The sequence below is a fragment of the Nannospalax galili genome, unplaced genomic scaffold, assembly GCF_000622305.1.
Source record: "Nannospalax galili isolate Female #2095 unplaced genomic scaffold, S.galili_v1.0 scaffold47, whole genome shotgun sequence".
Taxonomy (NCBI): domain Eukaryota; kingdom Metazoa; phylum Chordata; class Mammalia; order Rodentia; family Spalacidae; genus Nannospalax; species Nannospalax galili.
Genome location: NW_008357641.1, coordinates 548,097 through 567,198, shown reverse-complemented (window position 1 = coordinate 567,198; position 19,102 = coordinate 548,097). Strand labels below are relative to the sequence as shown.

The 19,102-nt window shown below is 49.0% G+C and overlaps 1 protein-coding gene across 8 annotated transcripts in view; it reads left to right on the top strand.

The window, feature by feature from the left end:
* Positions 1–19,102, top strand: part of Pkn1 (protein kinase N1) — a 31,741-nt gene that overhangs the window by 11,784 nt on the left and 855 nt on the right. For 4 of the 8 annotated variants that reach the window (XM_017794952.2, XM_017794951.2, XM_029557383.1 and 1 more), the window contains 16 exons: positions 5,091–5,236; positions 5,792–6,005; positions 6,550–6,744; positions 8,654–8,814; positions 8,904–9,047; positions 13,056–13,131; positions 13,225–13,366; positions 13,452–13,545; positions 16,150–16,229; positions 16,304–16,379; positions 16,465–16,556; positions 17,560–17,736; positions 17,985–18,047; positions 18,147–18,223; positions 18,490–18,632; positions 18,902–19,009. In XM_017794952.2, coding sequence (XP_017650441.1) covers positions 5,091–5,236; positions 5,792–6,005; positions 6,550–6,744; positions 8,654–8,814; positions 8,904–9,047; positions 13,056–13,131; positions 13,225–13,366; positions 13,452–13,545; positions 16,150–16,229; positions 16,304–16,379; positions 16,465–16,556; positions 17,560–17,736; positions 17,985–18,047; positions 18,147–18,223; positions 18,490–18,632; positions 18,902–19,009 — 1,988 coding nt within the window. Of the gene's footprint in view, positions 1–5,090; positions 5,237–5,791; positions 6,006–6,549; positions 6,745–8,653; positions 8,815–8,903; positions 9,048–13,055; positions 13,132–13,224; positions 13,367–13,451; positions 13,546–16,149; positions 16,230–16,303; positions 16,380–16,464; positions 16,557–17,559; positions 17,737–17,984; positions 18,048–18,146; positions 18,224–18,489; positions 18,633–18,901; positions 19,032–19,102 lie in introns of all 8 variants that reach the window. The other 4 variants (XM_008855403.3, XM_008855400.3, XM_029557382.1 and 1 more) reach the window with 3 other exon arrangements.

Here is a 19,102-nt window from a genome sequence, read left to right as displayed (position 1 = left end):
CCTCCCTCCCTCCCTCCTTCCTTCCTTCCTTCCTTCCTTCCTTCCTTCCTTCCTTCCTTCCTTCCTTCCTTCCTTCCTTCCTTCCCTCCCCTCCCTCCCTTTCCTTCCTCCCTCCCTTCCTTTCTCTCTTTCTTTCTCTTTCTTGGTGTATATGTGTGCGGGCATGTGTGTGCACTTGAGTATGGAAAAGTTGATATCACGTGTCTCCCTTGATCATTTTCCACTTTGTTTATTGAGACAGGGTCTCTTATTGAGCCTGGAGCTTGGCAATTTCAGGTATTCTAGCTAGTCAGCTTGTTCAGGGATCTGTTGCATCTGCCTCCCCAGTGCTGGGATTATAGTCAGCTGCCATGTCTGCCTAGCTTCTATGTGGGTTCTGGGATCTGAACTCCAGACCTCATGTTTACACAGCAGATTCTTCATCCACTGAGCATCTCCCCAGCCCTGCATTTGAGTGCATCAAGGGATATGTGAGCATGTCTTGAAAACAGTGTGTTGGGGTGTGCACGTCTTTAATCCTAGAACTTAGGAGGCAGAGGCAGGTGGATCTCTTTGAATGTGAGGCCAGCCTGGTCTACGCAGAGTTCCAGAACAGCCAGGGATACAGAGTAAGACCTTGTTTCCAAAAAAACAAAAACAGCCTGGATTGGCGGCAAGGTCTGTGTAGAGGTGATGGTGTCCACAGCACTGGGGTGTGTGTGTTCATGTGGCTTTGACTGTGAGGACCCAGGGTTGTATGTAGAGCAGCTTTCAATATTCTGAGCTCTGTATCTGCAGGGAAACAAGCTAAGATTGAAAACATTACAGAAAAATATGTATCTAATAAACAAGTATAGACTTTTTAAAATCTTTATTATTATTTAATTTTATGTGTATGAGTGTATTGCCTGCATGTTGTAAGTGCACCTGTGTTGTGCAGTGCTCAAGGAGGTCAGAAGAGGGCATCTGATTCCCCTGGAACTAGAGGTGCAGAAGGTTGTTAGCCACCATATGGGTGCTGGGAATTGAACCTGGGTCCTCTGCAAGACCAGTCAGTGCTCTTAACTGCTGAGCCATCTCTCCAGCTCCATGAGACTTAATATATGTATGTATATATGTGTGTATATATGTGTGTGTATGTATGTGTAGTATGTGTGTGGGTACATATGTGCCATGGCACACATGTAGAGGTCAGAGGACAATTTGCAGGAGTTGGACCTCTCCTTGCATCATGTATATCCTGAGACTTGAACTTGGGATCCAAGCTTTACCTATTGAGCCCTCTTGAGGGTCCTGTTTTTATTTATAAGATAGTTTCATGTAGCTGGTCTCATACTTGCTATGCAGCCCAAGCTGGTCTTGTACTCAAGGTCCTCCTGCTTCAGCCTTCTCAGTTCTGCTATCACAGACCTGGGGAATATACCTAGCTTAGTCCTAGGACTTCTGCTACATTGTTCCCCTTGGGTTGGTTTTTTTGATGTTTAGTTTTTTGTTTTGTGGTGTGTGTGTGTGTGTGTGTGTATGTATGTGTATGTAATAAGCCTGTGTGTGTATGTATGTGTGTGTGGTAAACCTGCGTGTGTGTGTATGTGTATGTATGTGTGTGTATGTAGTAAGCCTGTGTGTGTGTATGTATGTGTGTGTTTGTGGTAAGCCTGTGTGTGTATGTGTGTGTGTGTGTATGTAATAAGCCTGTCTGTGTGTATGTATGTGTGTGTTTGTGGTAAGCCTGTATGTATGTGTATGTATGTATGTATATATAGTAAGCCTGTGTATGTGTGTGTGTATGTAATAAGCCTGTGTGTGTATGTATGTATGTGTGTGTTTGTGGTAAGCCTGTGTGTGTGTGTGTGTGTGTGTGTGTGTGTATGTAGTAAGCCTGTGTGTGTGTGTAGTAAGCCTGTGTGTGTGTATGTGTATGTATGTGTGTATATAGTAAGCCTGTGTGTGTGTGTGTGTTGGTCTGTGTGTCCAGAGGTCAACACTGGCTTCACCTCCACCTTATTTTTTTTTAATTTTTTTTTTTTTTGAGACAGTGTCTCTCTATAGCCCCAGCTGGCCTGGAACTCATTATGTAGACCAGGCTGGACTCTAACTCACAGAGAGCTGCCTGCCTCTGCCTCCCAAGTGCTGGGATTAAAGGCCTGCGACACCACGCCCGGCTCCACCTTATTTTTTTGAGACAGGGTTTCTCAGTGGAACTGGAGCTCACTGATTAAGCTGGACTGACTGACTAGCAAGCCCCAGGTTTCCCTTGTCTCAGCTTCCCAGTCCTAGATTATAGGCACACACCTCCATGTCTGGCTTTCGGGGATCAGAACTGAAGTTTTGCTTCAAAGCAAGCGTTTTACCCATTGAGCCAGCTCCTTGCCCCAAAATGTTTGTCTCTAAAATATTTATTTATTTATCTATTATTTTTATTTTATGTGTATGAGTATATTGCCTGCATGTATGTGAGTGCACCCGTGTCGTGCAATACCTTGGAGGTAAGAAGAGGGCTTCGATTCCCTTGGAACTGGAGTTAAGGATGGTTTGTAGCCGCCATGTGGGTGCTGGGACTCAAACCTGGGTCCTCTGCAAGAGCAGTCAGTGCTCTTAACCATTGAGCCATCTCTCCAGCCCCAAGTCTTTTAACAGAGTGTCTTGGTCCTCTCACGCTGTCCTTGTGCCTGAGGTGATGGAGCCGTGACTGTAAGATAGCCTGACCTGTGACAGTGCCCGTGTGTGGCAGTAGGACTGTGTCTTTTTGGTTTGAATGTGTGCTCCTCTGCCTGCAGGTGACTGTATGCTTACAACTAATATCAGAACTGCAGTGCCCTTATGTCCCTGTGGGCAGCAATATGACCCAGTGTGTTAATGCTGTCTGTCTTGCTTGGCTTGGGCTCCTGAAGCAAGGAACTGCAAACCAGGCTGCACAAACAGCCTCACAGTTATGGGGACAGAAGTGTGGGAGCAGGGTGTCAGCACACCCAGACCTGGTGAAAGCTGAGCTCTTGGCTTGGAGATAGTCACCCTCTTGCTGTTACCTAACTTGGTGTAGGAAGAAGGAGCTGGAGGGGGCGGGAGGGGGAAGTGAAAATGAGTATAAACAATCATACAAGCACATGAGCAAGCTCTCTGTCTTTTATCTTTTATATTTATTATTTTTTCTAAGATTTTATATATTTATTTACTTTGCTTATTTATTTATTTATTGAGACAGGGTCTCACTGTGTAGTCCTGGCTGGCCTGGAACTCCTTATGTAGATCAAGATGGCCTTGAACTCAGAGTGATCCTCCCGCTCTGCCTCTGGAGTGCTGGGCTTAAAAAGGTTCACCACTACTCTCAGCACTTTTTTTTTGTTTTTTTTGAGACAGGGTCTCCCTGTAGCCCCAGCTGGCCTGGAACTCACAATGTAGACCAGGCTGCCTGCCTCTGCCTCTGGGACTGGGACTAAAGGTGTGCACCACCATACCTGGCTCTATTCCTGGCACTTAAAAAAAAATCGTGTATGTATATGTGTGTCATGTGTATGTGGGAGGCCAGAAGAAGGCATAAGATCCCCCAAAGCTGGAATTACAGGCAGTTGTGAGCCACCCAACATAGGTCCTGGGAAATGACCTCAGGTCCTCTGCAAGAGTAGCAAGCACTCTTAACTACCGAGGCATCTCTCTCCCCAGCCACTATTCTTGATTTTTTTGAGACAGGATCTCACTCTGTAACTAAGGCTGGCCTTGAACTTTTGGTAACTCTCTTGCTTCAGCTTTCCAAGTGCCGTGACTATAAACATATGCTACATTTTCTCCCTTTTCTTTGCTCATTTTTTTCCTACTTATTTAGTGTATATGTGGGCAGAGGCAAGTGTGCCATGTCTCAAGTGTAGAGGTCAGAGGACAACTTTTGGGAGTAAATTCCCTCCTACCACATGGGTTCTGGGTTAGAACTCAGGTCATCAGAGTCTATGGTAAGAGCCTTTACCTGCTGAGCCATCTTGCTTGCCCTTTGTTGTGTGCTGCTACTGCTACTCCTTTAGGGAGGGTCTCATGTAGCCTAGGCTGGCTATGAAATTCTGATCTGCCTCCCAATCCTAAGGGCTGGAATTACACGTGTACCTTGTTGCACTCAGCTTTTTTTTTTTTCATTTTTGGGCCTCAAAATTTTTTCTTTTGATTATTTTTTTATATTTTGTGTCTATGAGTGTTTTGCCTGTATGTATGTAAGTGCATCTGTGTGGTACAATACCCATGGAGGCCAGAAGAGAGTGTTGAATCCCCTGGAACTGGAGTTAGGAATCGTTGTGAGCTGCCATGTTGGTGCTGGGAGCTGAACTTGGGTCCTTGGCAAGAGCAGCCAGTGCTTTTAACCAGAGTCATCTCTCCAGCCCCATGGATCTTTTATGTGTTAGTACTTTTTTTGATTATGGGATGGGAATGGGATTTGTGGCCTCATGTACTCTAGGCAAGTGCTGTACCAATGAACTGCAGGAGTACCCTGTCATTGTTGTTTCTTCTAAGGGTGCTAATCTCATCATGAGGGCCCTACACTCATTACCTCCTCTATCCTAGAGGCCCCATTCTCAGATACCATCTCCTTGGGGGTCTGCTCCACATTTAAATTGGTAGAGGACACAAGCAATCAGTTTCTTACAGCCACGGGTATATAGCTCCAGAGTCATCTGGGTAGCAGTGTGCTGCATCCTTGTAACTATCTGGTTTTGAGGTGGCAGTTCACTAGGGAGTGAAGGGCACCTGCATCTTATGACAGTCTGATTTATGTCACTGTCCCTGTGGATGACAGTCCTTGGGTGAAAAATGTAATGCATGGTTGATGGCAGCTGAGTGTAGATGTTGTCTGTCCCTGGGACTGTGTCAATGTTTCTTCGTAAGTCTAAGTTGACTGTGTACGTGTGTGTCATTACTCTAAACAGTCATGGGTAACCATCTCCCTAAAGGTTATGGTATTTGAGTAAGAGTGACTGTGTTTGGATAGAAATGTGACAGTTACCACCACTTTGAGAACCATGATGCATCTTGGAGGCAGTGGTGTGTGGGGTGTGCCTGTGCCTGCACAGTGTTGTCTGGGATCAGGCTGGTCTTTGCACTGCCTGACTGTTCTATGACCCATGCCCAAGGGGATCCAGACCTGGGAGCGATAGAGCTACGCATCGAGGAGCTGAGACACCACTTCCGAGTCGAGCATGCTGTGGTGGAAGGTGCCAAGAATGTCTTGCGTCTGCTCAGTGCTGCGAAGGCCCCAGACCGCAAGGCCGTCAGCGAGGTCAGGGAGGTGGGGCTTTGTCGTGGGTCGAGGTGGGAGGACCGGGGATGGAGGGTAGGAGGGATGGGGAATTCACTGGGAACAGGCCCTGGTGAAGGATGGCGCCTCAGCCCAAATGGGCTTGCCATTAGATGTGGACCCTTAACAAGAGGAGGGACCTTAGTAGGGGTATATCCAAGTTAGGGGCAAGGCTTCAGAGGGGGCGGAGCCTCAGGGAGGGGCATGGGCTAAGGTGGCGAATGAATTTGAGAGGTGGGGCACCAACTAGGGACAGCTTTAGTGAGGGGTGGAGCTGTAGTGGGGGCCAGTCAAGAAGTACAGCCTAATCTGGGAGCTGGGAGTGGGGCACCATCGAGGGAACGAGGGAACTGGGCGAGGCTCAGAAGGGGCGGGACTTAGGACAGGCAGTAGGGCGGGCTTAAGTTTTCTGGGCTCTGACAGATGAGACCTAGTAAGTTTGAGGTTTGGGCCTTGGAAGAAGTTGCTGGAGGTGGGTGGGTTTTGGGGGAGGGGCCAGCCCGGCTCTACCCTTAGCTCTTGCCCTTTCTGTCATAGGCTCAGGAGAAATTGACCGAGTCCAACCAAAAACTGGGGCTGCTGCGGGAGGCGCTGGAGCGGCGCCTCGGGGAGCTGCCCGCCGACCACCCTAAGGGGCGGCTGCTGCGGGAGGAGCTTGCGGTGGCCTCGTCCGCAGCCTTCAGCGCACTCCTGACTGGGCCCTTCCCCGCCATGCCCTACAGCACCCTGTGCAAGCCTGCGCCACTCACAGGTGGGCCCCAGATCTGCCGCTCTCCCCAGGGTGGCCCCAAGAACATGGGCCTGAGTCCCTAGGCTCCCCAGCCTTGGACGCTGCTTTTCCCAGGATCTCAAGCCCTCTCATCCTGGCCTCCATCTCCACAGGCTAAGCAACCCCATCCTCGAGTTCCCTTCTGATTCTAGACTGTTGTCCCCACGCGTTCCTCTTGCCCTCGTTTCTTGCCTCTACCCGCAGTCCCTCAGACCATGTCACTCTAGGAACCTAAGCTCTGACCTCTGACCTCTGCCTGTCCTAGCCCATTGCAAACCTCATGCCTGCCCACCAAATCTTACATCCCCTTTCCCCCAGTCTGCCTTCTTCCTCCCTGTTGCCCTTGGTTGCCCTGAACCATTTTTCCTTTTCTAAACCCCAGCGCCCTGAGCCTCCCTAGCCCACTTGTTTTGTATTCTCACATCCTGGCATAGCCTTCTTCCCTTGACCCCCCCTGCCCCACCCTGGCTATCCAGATGGTCTTATCCCCTCAGCCCACCTTTCCATGAGCGTGCCCCTCCTGCAGGGACCCTGGAAGTACGTGTGGTAGGCTGTAGGGACCTTCCAGAGACCATCCCTTGGAACTCTTCCACCTCGATGGGGGCACCTGGGACCCCTGATAGCCGTACACCTTTTCTGAGCCGCCCAGCCCGGGGCCTTTACAGCCGGAGTGGAAGCCTCAGTGGTCGGAGCAGCCTCAAGGCAGAAGCTGAGAGCACAAGTAAGTAGGCAGAGTGGGGGGTAGGGTCTGGGACTGCCTACCTGTTTTTATTTCTATTTTTGGTCTTTTTGAGACAGGGTCTCCCTGTAGCTCCAGCTGACCCGAAACTCACTATGTAGACCAAGCTGGCCTTGAACTCAAAGAGATCCACCTGCTTCTGCTTCCTGAATACTGGGACTAAAGGCATATGCCACCACACCTGGTATTGCCCATTTTTGTAGTATTTTATTTATCTATTTGCTTATTTATTTAGAGCCAGAGTTTCAAAATCTGGGGTTCAAGTTATATTTTTGCCTCAGACAACCAAGTAAGCTGAGACCACAGTTCACCCAGCTTTGTAACACTTTAAAAAATCATGCCGTGTCTATTGGAATGACTTACCAAAACAACAGTGACAAAACAAAACAAAATCACAAATATTAGAGAGGATGTAGAGAAATTGGAACCTTTGTGCATAGTGGGTAGGAATATAAAGTCGAATAGCAATTCTGGAAAATACTGCAGTAGCTGGGGAGGCATGGGCCAATGAGAGGCTGGGGTGTGGCTCAGTGGTAGAGCACCTGCCTAGAATCCTCAGTGAAGGGCCTAGGAGCATTGCTCGTCAATAGAAGGCCTGTTTAGAATTCTCCAGTGAGGGCCTAGAGGTGTGTGGCTCGGGGTACATGCTTTGCAAAGAATTGAACAAGGGTCTGAGTTGTTGCATACCTGTGTTCACAGTATTATCTACAGTAGACAGAAGGGGGAATAGCCGTGTCCTTAGGTGGATAGACACATTGTGCTCTATCCAAACAGTGGAATCATATTGCTTGAAAAGCAAGGAAATTGTGTCTCATGCTGCAGCATGGATGAGCACTGAGGACAATGTACGTGAAAGAAGCCAGTCATGGAGCTGGAGAGATGGCTCAGCGGTTAAGAACCCTGACTGTTCTTGCAGAAGACCTGGGTTCGAATCCCAGCACCCACATGGCAGCTAATAACTGTCCGTAACTCCAGTTCCAGGGTATCGACGGCCTCTTCTATCCTCCACGGGCATTGCATGACATGGGTGCACTTACCTGCATGCAGGCAACACATGCATACACGTAAAATAAAAATAATAAAATATTTTTAAAAATTTAAAAATAAAAAAAAGGAAAGAAGCCAGTCATAAGACAAAGACTGCCTGCTTCCGTACATAGCACTCCCCAGAGCCATTTGATCCATGGAGACAGAAGGAGAAGGGCTGTGTCAGGTTGGAGCATGTTTATAGGATCAGGACTTTAGTTTGAGAAGATGAGCATTCTGGAGATGAATGATGATGATAGGAGAAGAGCAGTGTGAATGTGCTGAACCTGCCAGAACTGTAATTAGAAGTGAGGGCATTGGGCTAGGGATGGAGCTAAGTTGGTGGAAATCCTTGTCTAGTGTGCTTGAAGCCCTGAGTTTGATCTCCAGCACTGCATAAACCAAGCGTTGTGGTAGTACGCACCTGTAATCCCTAGATTATATCAGATAGCATACTGGAGGTAGAGACAGGGATCAGAAGTTCAAGGCCAGCCTAGGCAACAAGAAGCTCTGTCTCAACAAAACAAAACCAAAAGAGGCCAAATTCCTGGTTTGGTAATGGAAGCCCTCTAGAATTTAGGGAGTAGAGGAGGATCAGACGCTCAAGGTCAGCATAGCCTACAAACCATGCTGTCTCAAAAAACACAACACAAAAAATGAGGCCAGACATGGTGGCACATGTCCATAGTCCTAGCACATGGGAGACTGAGACAGGAGGATCACAACAAATGCAAGGCCAGTCTGAGCTACATTAAGTAACTTCCAGGCCGTCCTAGGCTTCAGAGTAAGGCCTTGTCAGTCAAAACCAAAAGAAAAACACAAAACCCCACAAACCTGCCCCTGAAATAAAGGCTTTACCGTGAGGGCAAGCCGGAAGAATGTTCCACTGTTTCCTGCTGCCCTCTCCTGGTTTCAGCTGAGGTCAGCACTGTGCTCAAGTTGGACAATGCAGTGGTGGGACAGACATCCTGGAAGCAGTGTGGCCCCAATGCTTGGGACCAGAGCTTCACCCTGGAGCTGGAGAGGGTGAGCTGTGTTGGGGAATGGTGGAATTAGAGGAAGTGGGGTTTGAGCTTCAGTTACCCCAAGTGATGACCCTATTTTTCTCCTTCAAGGCTCGGGAGCTGGAATTAGCAGTGTTCTGGCGGGACCAGCGGGGCTTGTGTGCGCTCAAATTTCTGAAGTTGGAGGACTTCTTGGACAATGAGAGGCACGAAGTGCAGCTGGACTTGGAACCCCAGGGCTGCCTGCTGGCTGAGGTACAGCTTGACCCCAGACCCTGAGAAAGTGTTTCCTGTCTCCTTGCCCCTGATTGTGTAGCTAGGGAAGATTCATTTCAGATGAGTCTTTGAGCCGTTTTGGAAAAGTACATTCATGAGAGCTGAGATTAATGCCAGGACAGCACACCTCACGTAAGGGCTCAGTGACAGACTGTTCATGACAATGATCCCAGAAGATTGTGTCCCATCAGATTACGTATGTTGGTCTGGGGATGTGGCTCAATAGGTAGAATGTTTGCCTAGCATGTACAGAGCCCCAGGCTCCATCCCCAGTTCTGAATAAATAATAGGTGTGGTAGAACACACAACCTTGACCATATGGTCAGCTTGAGGTCAGAAATATAAAAGACCCTAGTCCAAAACTGAAAGGACACAAAAGACCAATAGTACTTGAGAGGATGGGGCACAGCTCAGTGTCAGATTCCCATCCACAGCACTACATAAACCGGACATAGTGGCACACCTGTAAGAGGCAGAGGCAGGAGAGTCAGAAATTTAAAGTCATCCTCAGCTATATAGTAAATTTGAGACAAACCTGGGTTAAATAAGATGACTTTAGGAAAAAAAAATGGAGTTAATAAGATGGCTAGGTGGGTAAAGCACTTGCTGTATAAGCCTGACAGCCTGAGTTCCATCCCTGGAACTCCAACAAGGCTGTCCTCTGACATCCATATGCCAATAATAATAATATCAATACTTTCCTGGGCATGGTGGCACACGCCTGTAATCACAGCCCTTGTAAGACTGAGGCAAGTTGATAGCTGCAAGTTTTAGGCTGTCCTGGTCTACACTATAACCCACCAAAAGATTACATATTTTATATGTGTGTGTGTATAATTTTTAAAAATTTGCTTTATTTTATGTGTATAAATGTTTTGCCTACATCTACATAAGTGCGCCCATGTCTTGCAGTGGTCCTGGAAGCCAAAAGAGAGCATTGAGTGTGTGTGCTGGAATGCCAGAAGCGCACCATGATGCTAGATTTTGCTCACAGTTTTGATGGTTGAAAATTGTCTATTGGATGCCAGGTGTGGTGGTGCATGCCTTTGATCCTAAGAAGATCTCTGTGAGATTGAGGCCAACCTGGTTTATGTAGAGTTCCAGGCCAGCTGGGGCTGCAGGAGATCTTGTCTCAAAAAACAAAACAAAACAAAATCCAAACTAAAAACTGTCTTTTGGAGCTAGGCGTGGTGGTGCACACCTTTAATCCTAGTACTTGGGAGGCAGAGGCAGGTGGATCTCTGTGAGTTCAAGGCCAGCCTGGTCTACATAGAGAGTTCCAGGCCAGTTGGAGCTACAGGGAGACCGTGTCTCAAAAATACCAAAAATAAAAATAAAAAAAAGAGACCTGTCTGTTGGGTTGAGGATATAGCTCAGTTGATAAAATACTTGCCTAGCATGTATAAGGCCCTGAATTTGATCCCTAGCACTGCATAAACCAATATGGTGGTACACCGTGATCCCAGTACTCCTGAGGTAGAGGCAGGAGGATCAGAAGTTCAAAGTCATTTTTGGCAATACAGTGAGTTGAAGGCCAGCCTGAGATAACATGAGATCCATTCGGTCTCGGTCTCAGAAACAAAGTAGCAACAAGCCTGTCTTCTGCCAGGAGTTGTGGCATATGCTTGTGGGGGTGAAGCCAGCCAGGGCTACATAGTGAGATCATGTCTCAAAAACAAACAAAAACAAGCACTGAGGCTACAGCTCAGTGTAGAGTGTTAGTCTGGCTCACACAGGGCTTTGGCTTCCGACCCAGCACTGCAAAACAGCAACAGCATACCCAGGTAGAGATAGGATGGTGGTGAGTTGCCCGAGACTTAGTGATAGGTGTACCTTGGCAGAATTTTCTGGAGTTCTGTTGTCACTGGGCTTAATACATTGAGTTCCACTGTGGATGGACTGTTCTGTCTGCAGTGTGGTCTGTGTAACTGGAACAGAGTGCTGGGCCCCATCCCTACATTTCTGATTCAATCCAAGATTGGACTGAGAATTTATTTCTAACAAGTTCCCCGGTAGATAAGTCAGCTTTATGTTACTGATGAGATGCCTAATATAGTCAACTTAAGAAAAGGAAGGGTTATTTTGGCTCATAGTTTCTGTCAATGTCACTTGGTCCCAGTGATCTGGGCTTTTGGCTTAATATGCCATGGTGGGAGTGTGTGATTGGGGAGGCCTGTGCATCTTTTGAAATGCACAGAGAAAGGGGCTAGACTTCTAATATATGCCATGAAGACATGCCCCAGTGACCTCATTTTCTCCCAAATAGTGCCACAGGCTGGTTACCAAGCCTTCAACACACAGGCATTATGGGATATTGCAGAGTCAAACTACGGGCCAGGCAATGCCAGTGTGGCCAACCTGAGACCAAACTTTGAGGAATCAAGGCAGTAGGTGATGTGAGACCCATTTGCTGGAATTACATGTCATTCTTGGGCCAGACCCTTCCTTACCTCCAGAGGAGGGTCTACTTGCCTAATTCTTGCCTTTCCAAGCTGGTAGTCTGCTGTGGTTTGAATAGGAATGCTCTTGTCTTAATTATTTTTCCTGTGGCAGTGGTAAAATTCCCTGACAAAAGCAACTTAAGGAGAAAGGGTTCAGTCTGGCTCATCAAGGTGGGATGTCAAGATAGAAGGAGCTTGAAATGGCTAGTCACATCTTGTCCACAGGAAGCAGTGAGGAAAGCCGATGCTCAGCTTCATTTCTCCTTTAAAAACATTGTTTTTAAAGACTTATTTTTATGTGTGTGTTTTGCCTGTATGATGTAAGTGCACCTGTGTATGCGGTGCCCAAGGAGACCAGAAGAGGGCGTCAAATCCCCTGGAACTGGAGTTACGGATTGCTATTAGCAATGTGGGTGCTGGAAACCAAACCCAGGTCCTCTGCAAGAGCATCAAGTGCTCTTAACTGCTGAGCCATCTTTCTATCCCCATCACATTTAGGGCCTCTCACATTTAGGGTGGGTCTTCCCACCTCAACTAATCTAATCAAGAAAATCCCTCACAGGCATATCTAACCTAGATAATTCCTCACAGAGGTGCCTAGAACCTTGTCTCCTAGGTGATTTTTAGAATACAGTCCCTCACTGGCTCATGTGTTTGAACATTTGGTTCTTAGCTGGTAGCCATTTTGGGTGGTGTAGAATCCTTAGGCACTGGAGTGCCACTGGAGGAAGTGAGTCATGAGATTTGTACCTAGGTCCCATTTCCTGCTGGCTTTCTGCCTTCTGGTCCTCTGAGCTGTAACAAGCTGTGCTTCAGGCTCCCACTGCCCAAGCTCATGCCTTCCCACCATAATGGTCTGTATCCCTGAACCATGAACCAAAGTAAACCTTTTCTCCCTAAAGTTGCTTCTGTCAGGTATTCTGTCACAGTGACCAGAAAAGAAACTGACCCTACACCTCAGAAGGCAAGCAGTGAATTGTATTGGCCACCTCTTCTGTTATTTGTCAGCTGTCTGTTGCTGTGACAAAATGCTTGAGAGAGATAAACTTAAAGGAAACAGTTTTCTTGACTGATGGCTTCAGGTTCATGACCATTTCACTCCATTACTTCTGGGTTTGTGATGAAACAGAACATCTTGGTGGGAGCACAGCATGGAGCAGAGCTGCTCATTTTATGGTGCCTAGGTGGGGGGGGAGAGAGAGAGAGAGAGAGGAAGGAGAAGGAGGAGGAGGAGGAGGAGAGAGAAGAGGAGAGGAGGAGGCCCAGCAGCTACTGATCTCATTGATCTACTTCCTACCATGAGACCCCATCTTGTAAAGGACCCCCAATAGTTCATCAAGCTCTGAACCCATCAGTGGATAAATCCACAGGTGAATTCAGAGCCCTGTGTGCAGTCACTGATAAAAGCTCTGCACATGGCTGCTAGGGCCAAGCCACAAGCCCTCAGCGAAGGCATGGTGCCCTGGTGCCCCTGAACTTTAGGGTATGTGAACCTCTGCTCCTGAGGCTACCACGGGTGAATGGTATCGTCTTTGCATCTCCCTAGGTCACCTTCCGTAACCCACTCATTGAGAGGATTCCTCGGCTCCGGAGGCAGAAGAAAATCTTCTCCAAGCAGCAAGGTGAGAGGTGGCCTGGGTGAACCAAGAGAGCTGGGAAGAGCCAGAGAACCCTGGGAGTGTCATGGATGGTGATGCCCACCCTTATCACCCCAGGGAAAGCCTTTCAGCGTGCCAGACAGATGAACATTGATGTGGCCACATGGGTGCGGCTGCTCCGGAGGCTTATCCCCAATGCCACGGCCACAGGCACCTTCAGCCCCAGTGCATCCCCAGGCTCCGAGGCCCGGCACACAGGGTAAGGAGGGACGCTATTACCCCGCCTGTCCCTCCTGCTTCCCAGGGTGCTGGATCCTCACCTCACCCTTTTCCCTTTCCTTCAGAGACATATCCATGGAGAAGCTGAACCTCGGGGCAAACCTGGACAGCTTGCCTGAGAAGAGCCTACCTGGGCCACCGTCCAGCCCATCTAGTCTGGTGAGCATCTGCTTCCTCTAGGCAGGACAACCTCTGCATCCTGCTCCAGTTTCAGAAACCATCAGGATCATACCCAAGGTGGCACAGCATGTCTATGGCAGAACCAGATTTCTTTGTTTCTTTCTTTTTTTTTTTTTTATGGTCTTTTTGAGATAGGGTCTCCCTGTTGCCCCAGCTGTCCTGGAACTCACTATGTAGACCAGGGTGGCCTTGAACTCACAGAGATCCACCAGACTCTGCCTTTGAAGTGTTGGGATTGCCTCTGGTCTTTTTTTTTTTGAGCACAGGGTCTTACCACTCCTGGTTTATATGGTGCTGGGGGTGCAGCCCAGGGCATTGTGCATACTAGGCAAGTGCTACCACCTGAGCTCTAGTCCCCAGGCTATTTTTCTGTCCTATTTTAAAAACATCAGTTTGGTGCCACACACCTTTAACTCCAGCACATGGGAAGCAGAGGCAGGTGTATTTCTATGAGTTCAAGGCCAGTCTGTTTTACATAGCAAGTTCTGGATAGCCAGGGCTACACATTGAGACCTTGTCTCAACAAAAAAAGCCAAGGAGTTGATCCTTCTCGCTGTGTGCCTGACGACGGCTGCGTAGGTTGGAGTGAGCCCACTGCAGGTGCACGGTACATGTGTGAGTCGGGTGCTTGGCTTCCAGGAGGACCTTACCAGTGGCCACTGCAGCATGAATGTCACACACAGAACTTCCTTGGATCTTTATCTCAACCATTCTTAGCTCTGGCAGGCCACCTGACTGCAGACTGGCTGATCAGTGATCAGCATTTGCTGACCCCAGGCTGAGTGGATGGTGTATAAGAGCTGCCCCTCTGTCACCCTCACCAAATGCAATTTTCTTTTTCTTTTTAAAATTTTTATTATAGTCTTTCTTTATTTTGTGTTGATGTGGAAATCGAAGGGCAACTTACAGGAATCAGTTGTCTCCTTCCACCATTTGGGTCCCAGGCGGTCAGGCTTGGGGGTAGATGCCTTTACCAGCTGAGCCATCTTGCTGGTCAATTTTCTCTTCCTTTTCTTTTCTTTTCTTTTCTTTTCTTTTCTTTTCTTTTCCTCTCTCTCTCTCTCTCTCTCATCTGTCTCTGTCTCTGTCTCTCTCTCTCTCTCTCTCATCTGTCTCTGTCTCTCATCATACTGCCCCAGCCACCCTACTTGTTACTTTTCTCCCATTTTAAAAAATTGGCTCTCTTGTTTTCATTGGTCACTGGTGTGCCACCAAGCTGCACCCTCGGGCCTGATTCTGTTTTTTTACATTTTTATGTAAATTAAATTAGTGTGTGTGTGTGTGTGTGTGTGTGTGTGTGTGTTCCAACATGATACAGTGCACATGTAGAGGACAGAGGACAACTTGCAGGAGTTGGTTCTCTTCTTCCACCATGTGGGTTCCAGGGATCAAACTCAGATCAGCAGGCTTGGAGGCAAGTGCCTTTAACCCACTGAGTCATCTTAAGGCTCTCCCTTTCCCTCAGGCCGTGGTTCTTTTTAGTCATTAGCTCATGTGGTATGGCTAGGCTGGATGTAGCTCTGTGGTAGCAGGAGTACAGCCTGGATTCTGTACCCAGCACTGCAAAAATAAATAAATATATAAAAATAAATATTTTAAAAATCTAAGCTAAACCCAGTAAATAGCAGATAAGATATATTTGAAATATAAAGTGTGCTGAGTAGGGAAATCAAGCAGAGATGATGGACAGCATGCTCAGGAGTTCTTTCTTCAATAGAGTCAGCTGATGCCTACACAGGTGACATTTAAACAGATTACAGGAGGAGGGGAAGAGCTGGGCCTGTGTCCCAAGCCTAGAGTCACAGCTGCTATGGAGGCTGAGATAGGAGGATCACAAGTTGAAAGCTAGCTTATTGTTTTTTTTTGGGGGGGGTAGGTTTTTTAAATTTTGTTTTGTTTTGAGACAGGGTCTCCTTGTTGCCCAGCTGCCCTGGAACTTGCTATGTAGACCAGGCTGGCCTTAAACTCACAGAGATCCACCTGCCTCTGCTTCTTGGGTACTGGGATTAAAGGTATATGCCATCACGCCCAGCCTGAGAGTCTTTTTCTTTTTAAATATTTTACTTATTATTTTTATGTGTATGTGTGTATTGCTTGCCTGTAGGTAAGTGCACTCATGTCGTGCAGTGCCCAAGGAGGTCAGAAGAGGCTGTCAGATCCCCTGGAGCTGGAGTTACGGACAGTTGATAGCTGCCATGTGGGTGCTGGGATTCGAACCTGGGTCTTCTGCCAGTGTTCTTAACTGCTGAGCCATCTCTCCAGCCCCGAGACTGTCTTAAACAAAACAAAACAGAGTACTGGGGGTAATATGTGTGACTGCCCGGGTTCCATTCCTAGTCCTACCAAAAAAAAAAGTGAATCATGTAAATGTGGGGGCAGAGCAATCCAAGATGAGAGAAGCCCTGTGCACAGGTCCTGGTGTAGGAAGGAGCCTGGTGTGTGTATGTCAGGCAGAGGGGAGGGGAACAGTGGCTAGAGGGAGTGATTCAGGGAACAGGTGGAAGGAGGTGAGGGCAGAGAGGTCAGCAGCTGGCCTAGACCCTTTGGCACTAACTCCTGGCCACTCTGACCTCTATACCACAGAGCTCCCTGACTCAGCAATCCACCTCTACTCCAGAGCTGCCTTCAGAGACCCAGGAGACCCCAGGCCTTGGCCTGTGCAGGTGATGCCCCTTGTCAGCCCCCATCTCCACCCCTGTGCACCATCCCTGTTCCCACCAGTGCCCTCTCTCTGTAGCCCCCTGAGGAAGTCACCCCTGACACTTGAGGACTTCAAGTTCCTGGCGGTGCTGGGCCGGGGTCACTTTGGGAAGGTGAGATGGGGGAAGTTAGGGGCCTGAGTTCTGCCCACTGGGGCTGAGCCCACCCACTAAGACCCCTATGCCCTCTGCATGCCAGGTGCTGCTGTCTGAATTCCGCTCCAGTGGGGAGCTCTTTGCCATCAAGGCCTTAAAGAAAGGTGACATCATAGTCCGAGATGAGGTGGAGAGGTGAGGACTCTGCCCTGCCTTTGGGGACTCCTGTCTTTTCTCCTGGGAAATGGGGACCAAGAGTAGTCCCCTTTGGGGCACTGCAGTGAGAGTAACCAAGTCACTAGAACTTACTACCCTTATATCTAAGAGTAATGACCTTGAAAGCAGCTATTCTGTGACTCATTCATTCTCTCTTCTTCCTTTCTGGAGGGAACCATTCTGCTCATGGCACAGAGAGGTTAAGCAGTCTGCTGGAGGTCACACATCCATAAACTAGAGGTTCAGGACTGAAATGTAGGGACTTGGAACTTTGAACTGCCCTGATTTGGGGGTCAGGGCCCTGTATTCAATCCCTCTTCTGTCTGAATGCTTCTGGATGCTGGGGGATGGAAGCCTCCCTTAAGAACTCAGCCTCCTGATCTTTCAAATGGGCACAAAAATGCCTGCCTAATAGGATTGGTGGATCAAGGAAGATCCACCTTAAAGTATTCTGCATGGTCCTTGATCCCTGTAGAGGCAACCAAGCTGAGTAGACTTCCTAGCCACCTTTGTGGCTCAGAAAAACTTAGAGGAATTTATTGATTTGGATCACAGAAGTAGACCTAATCCTGACTGGAGGCACAGCTGTCTCCAGGTGCTTGGATGAGGTTTTCCGGTTCTGTGTTCCTCCCAGCAAAGCCCTCACAGGTGACCTCTTCAAGTCAAAAGCCCAATTCTCCACCTACTTCAACCTTCACATTAAGCCCCGTTGACTGAGTTTGCTGGTTCGTAAAGCAGTCTATCCAGCCATGGAGTTGGGCTGCTCTGATTATCCTGAGTCTTTTGCCCACCCCCGGCAGCTTCCCAGAGGAGTCCAGGAGCTGTTTCCTAGGACAGTGCCATGGCTGCCCAAATTGAGAGATGTTGAGCTACTTGCTCACAGTTGCAGAGGAATGCAAAGCCCTCAGCAAACACCTGTTGAGTGAGCTCTGGAGGGTGTGGGACTCTAATTTGTGCCTTCTACCCCCTGTGCCGTGCCCAGCCTGATGTGTGAAAAACGGATCTTGGCTGCTGTGACCAGCGCAAGACATCCCTTCCTGGTGAACCTTTTCGGCTGTTTCCAGACCCCCGAGCATGTGTGCTTTGTGATGGAGTACTCAGCGGGTGGGGACCTGATGCTGCATATCCACAGCGATGTGTTCTCAGAGCCTCGGGCTGTGTGAGTCCTTCCGCCAGCAAGAGGCCTCTTCCCAGTCCTCTGCCCTGAGGCCCTGCCCACTACCTTAGGTTCTGTCCCTCCACCCCAAGGCTCTGCCCACTGCCCTGAAGGCTCACCCTTCATCCGAAGGCCCTGCTCCTTCACCACAAGGGCTGCTTCCCACACCTGCCTGGAGCTTTGGGGTCCCAAGGGTGGGGGCCTTTGGCGGATGTGGAACCAGGGTTGTGTGAGCCACCGCATCTCTGCAGCTTCTATTCGGCCTGTGTGGTGCTGGGTCTGCAGTTCCTTCATGAACACAAGATTGTCTACAGGTGTGTACACCCACTGATAGGGCATGGTCAAGCTCTGCAGAGCCCAGATAACCCCCTACCACTCATCCATGCTTACATCCCCTGACCCCCATCCCCTAGGGACCTGAAGTTGGACAATTTGCTCCTGGATACCGAGGGCTATGTCAAGATCGCAGACTTTGGCCTCTGCAAGGAGGGTGAGAGACTGCAATCCTGGGGGAGGGGAAGCGGGGTAGACTGCCTTTAAATATGGTTGTATATAGGTGGTCAGATGAAGTCTTCCTCTCTGTAGGCTTTGTTTGCAGCACCTGTCCACCCCAGTAACTTCAGGCTCATCATTCACCAGCTTTATTTAGTCTCATCTGGGTTATCCCATTCCCTGCCTGGCGAGCTGTTTGGATTATCTTTCTCGTGCTCTGCTCTCCCCAGCCATTATAAGCTCACATGACCTCACTCTCCCCAGGGATGGGATATGGGGACCGGACCAGCACATTCTGTGGGACTCCAGAGTTCCTGGCGCCAGAAGTGCTGACAGACACATCCTACACACGGGCAGTGGATTGGTGGGGACTAGGTGTGCTGCTCTACGAGATGCTGGTCGGCGAGGTGAGGCCCTAGGCCGCCTTTCCTCTTGGGAGAACAGGCTTATGCCCTGGGGTGGAATGGGCATCTACCCCTACCACATGCTGTGTGATCCAGGCTACCAACTTCACTTTTCTGGTCTCGGTTTCTATTAACTGTAAAATGGGATCCTTACCTTCTGTAAGCCAGTGGTAGGAAGTTGTACACTGAGGTGTAGAGCCCTCTGGTGGGGCTGGGTGTGGTGGATTGGCTAAAACTGAGGTCTTATTCTAACTGGGTCTGGATTCCCCCAGTCTCCGTTTCCTGGGGACGATGAGGAGGAGGTATTTGATAGCATCGTCAACGATGAGGTTCGCTATCCCCGCTTCCTGTCAGCAGAGGCTATCGGCATCATGCGAAGGGTAAGCCCCCCCCCCCCCCCAGGTCAGGGGGGGGCAGGAGGGGGTCCGGGGGCACCCCCTTTTTTGAGGCCCCCCTCCCCGCCCCCGCGGCGG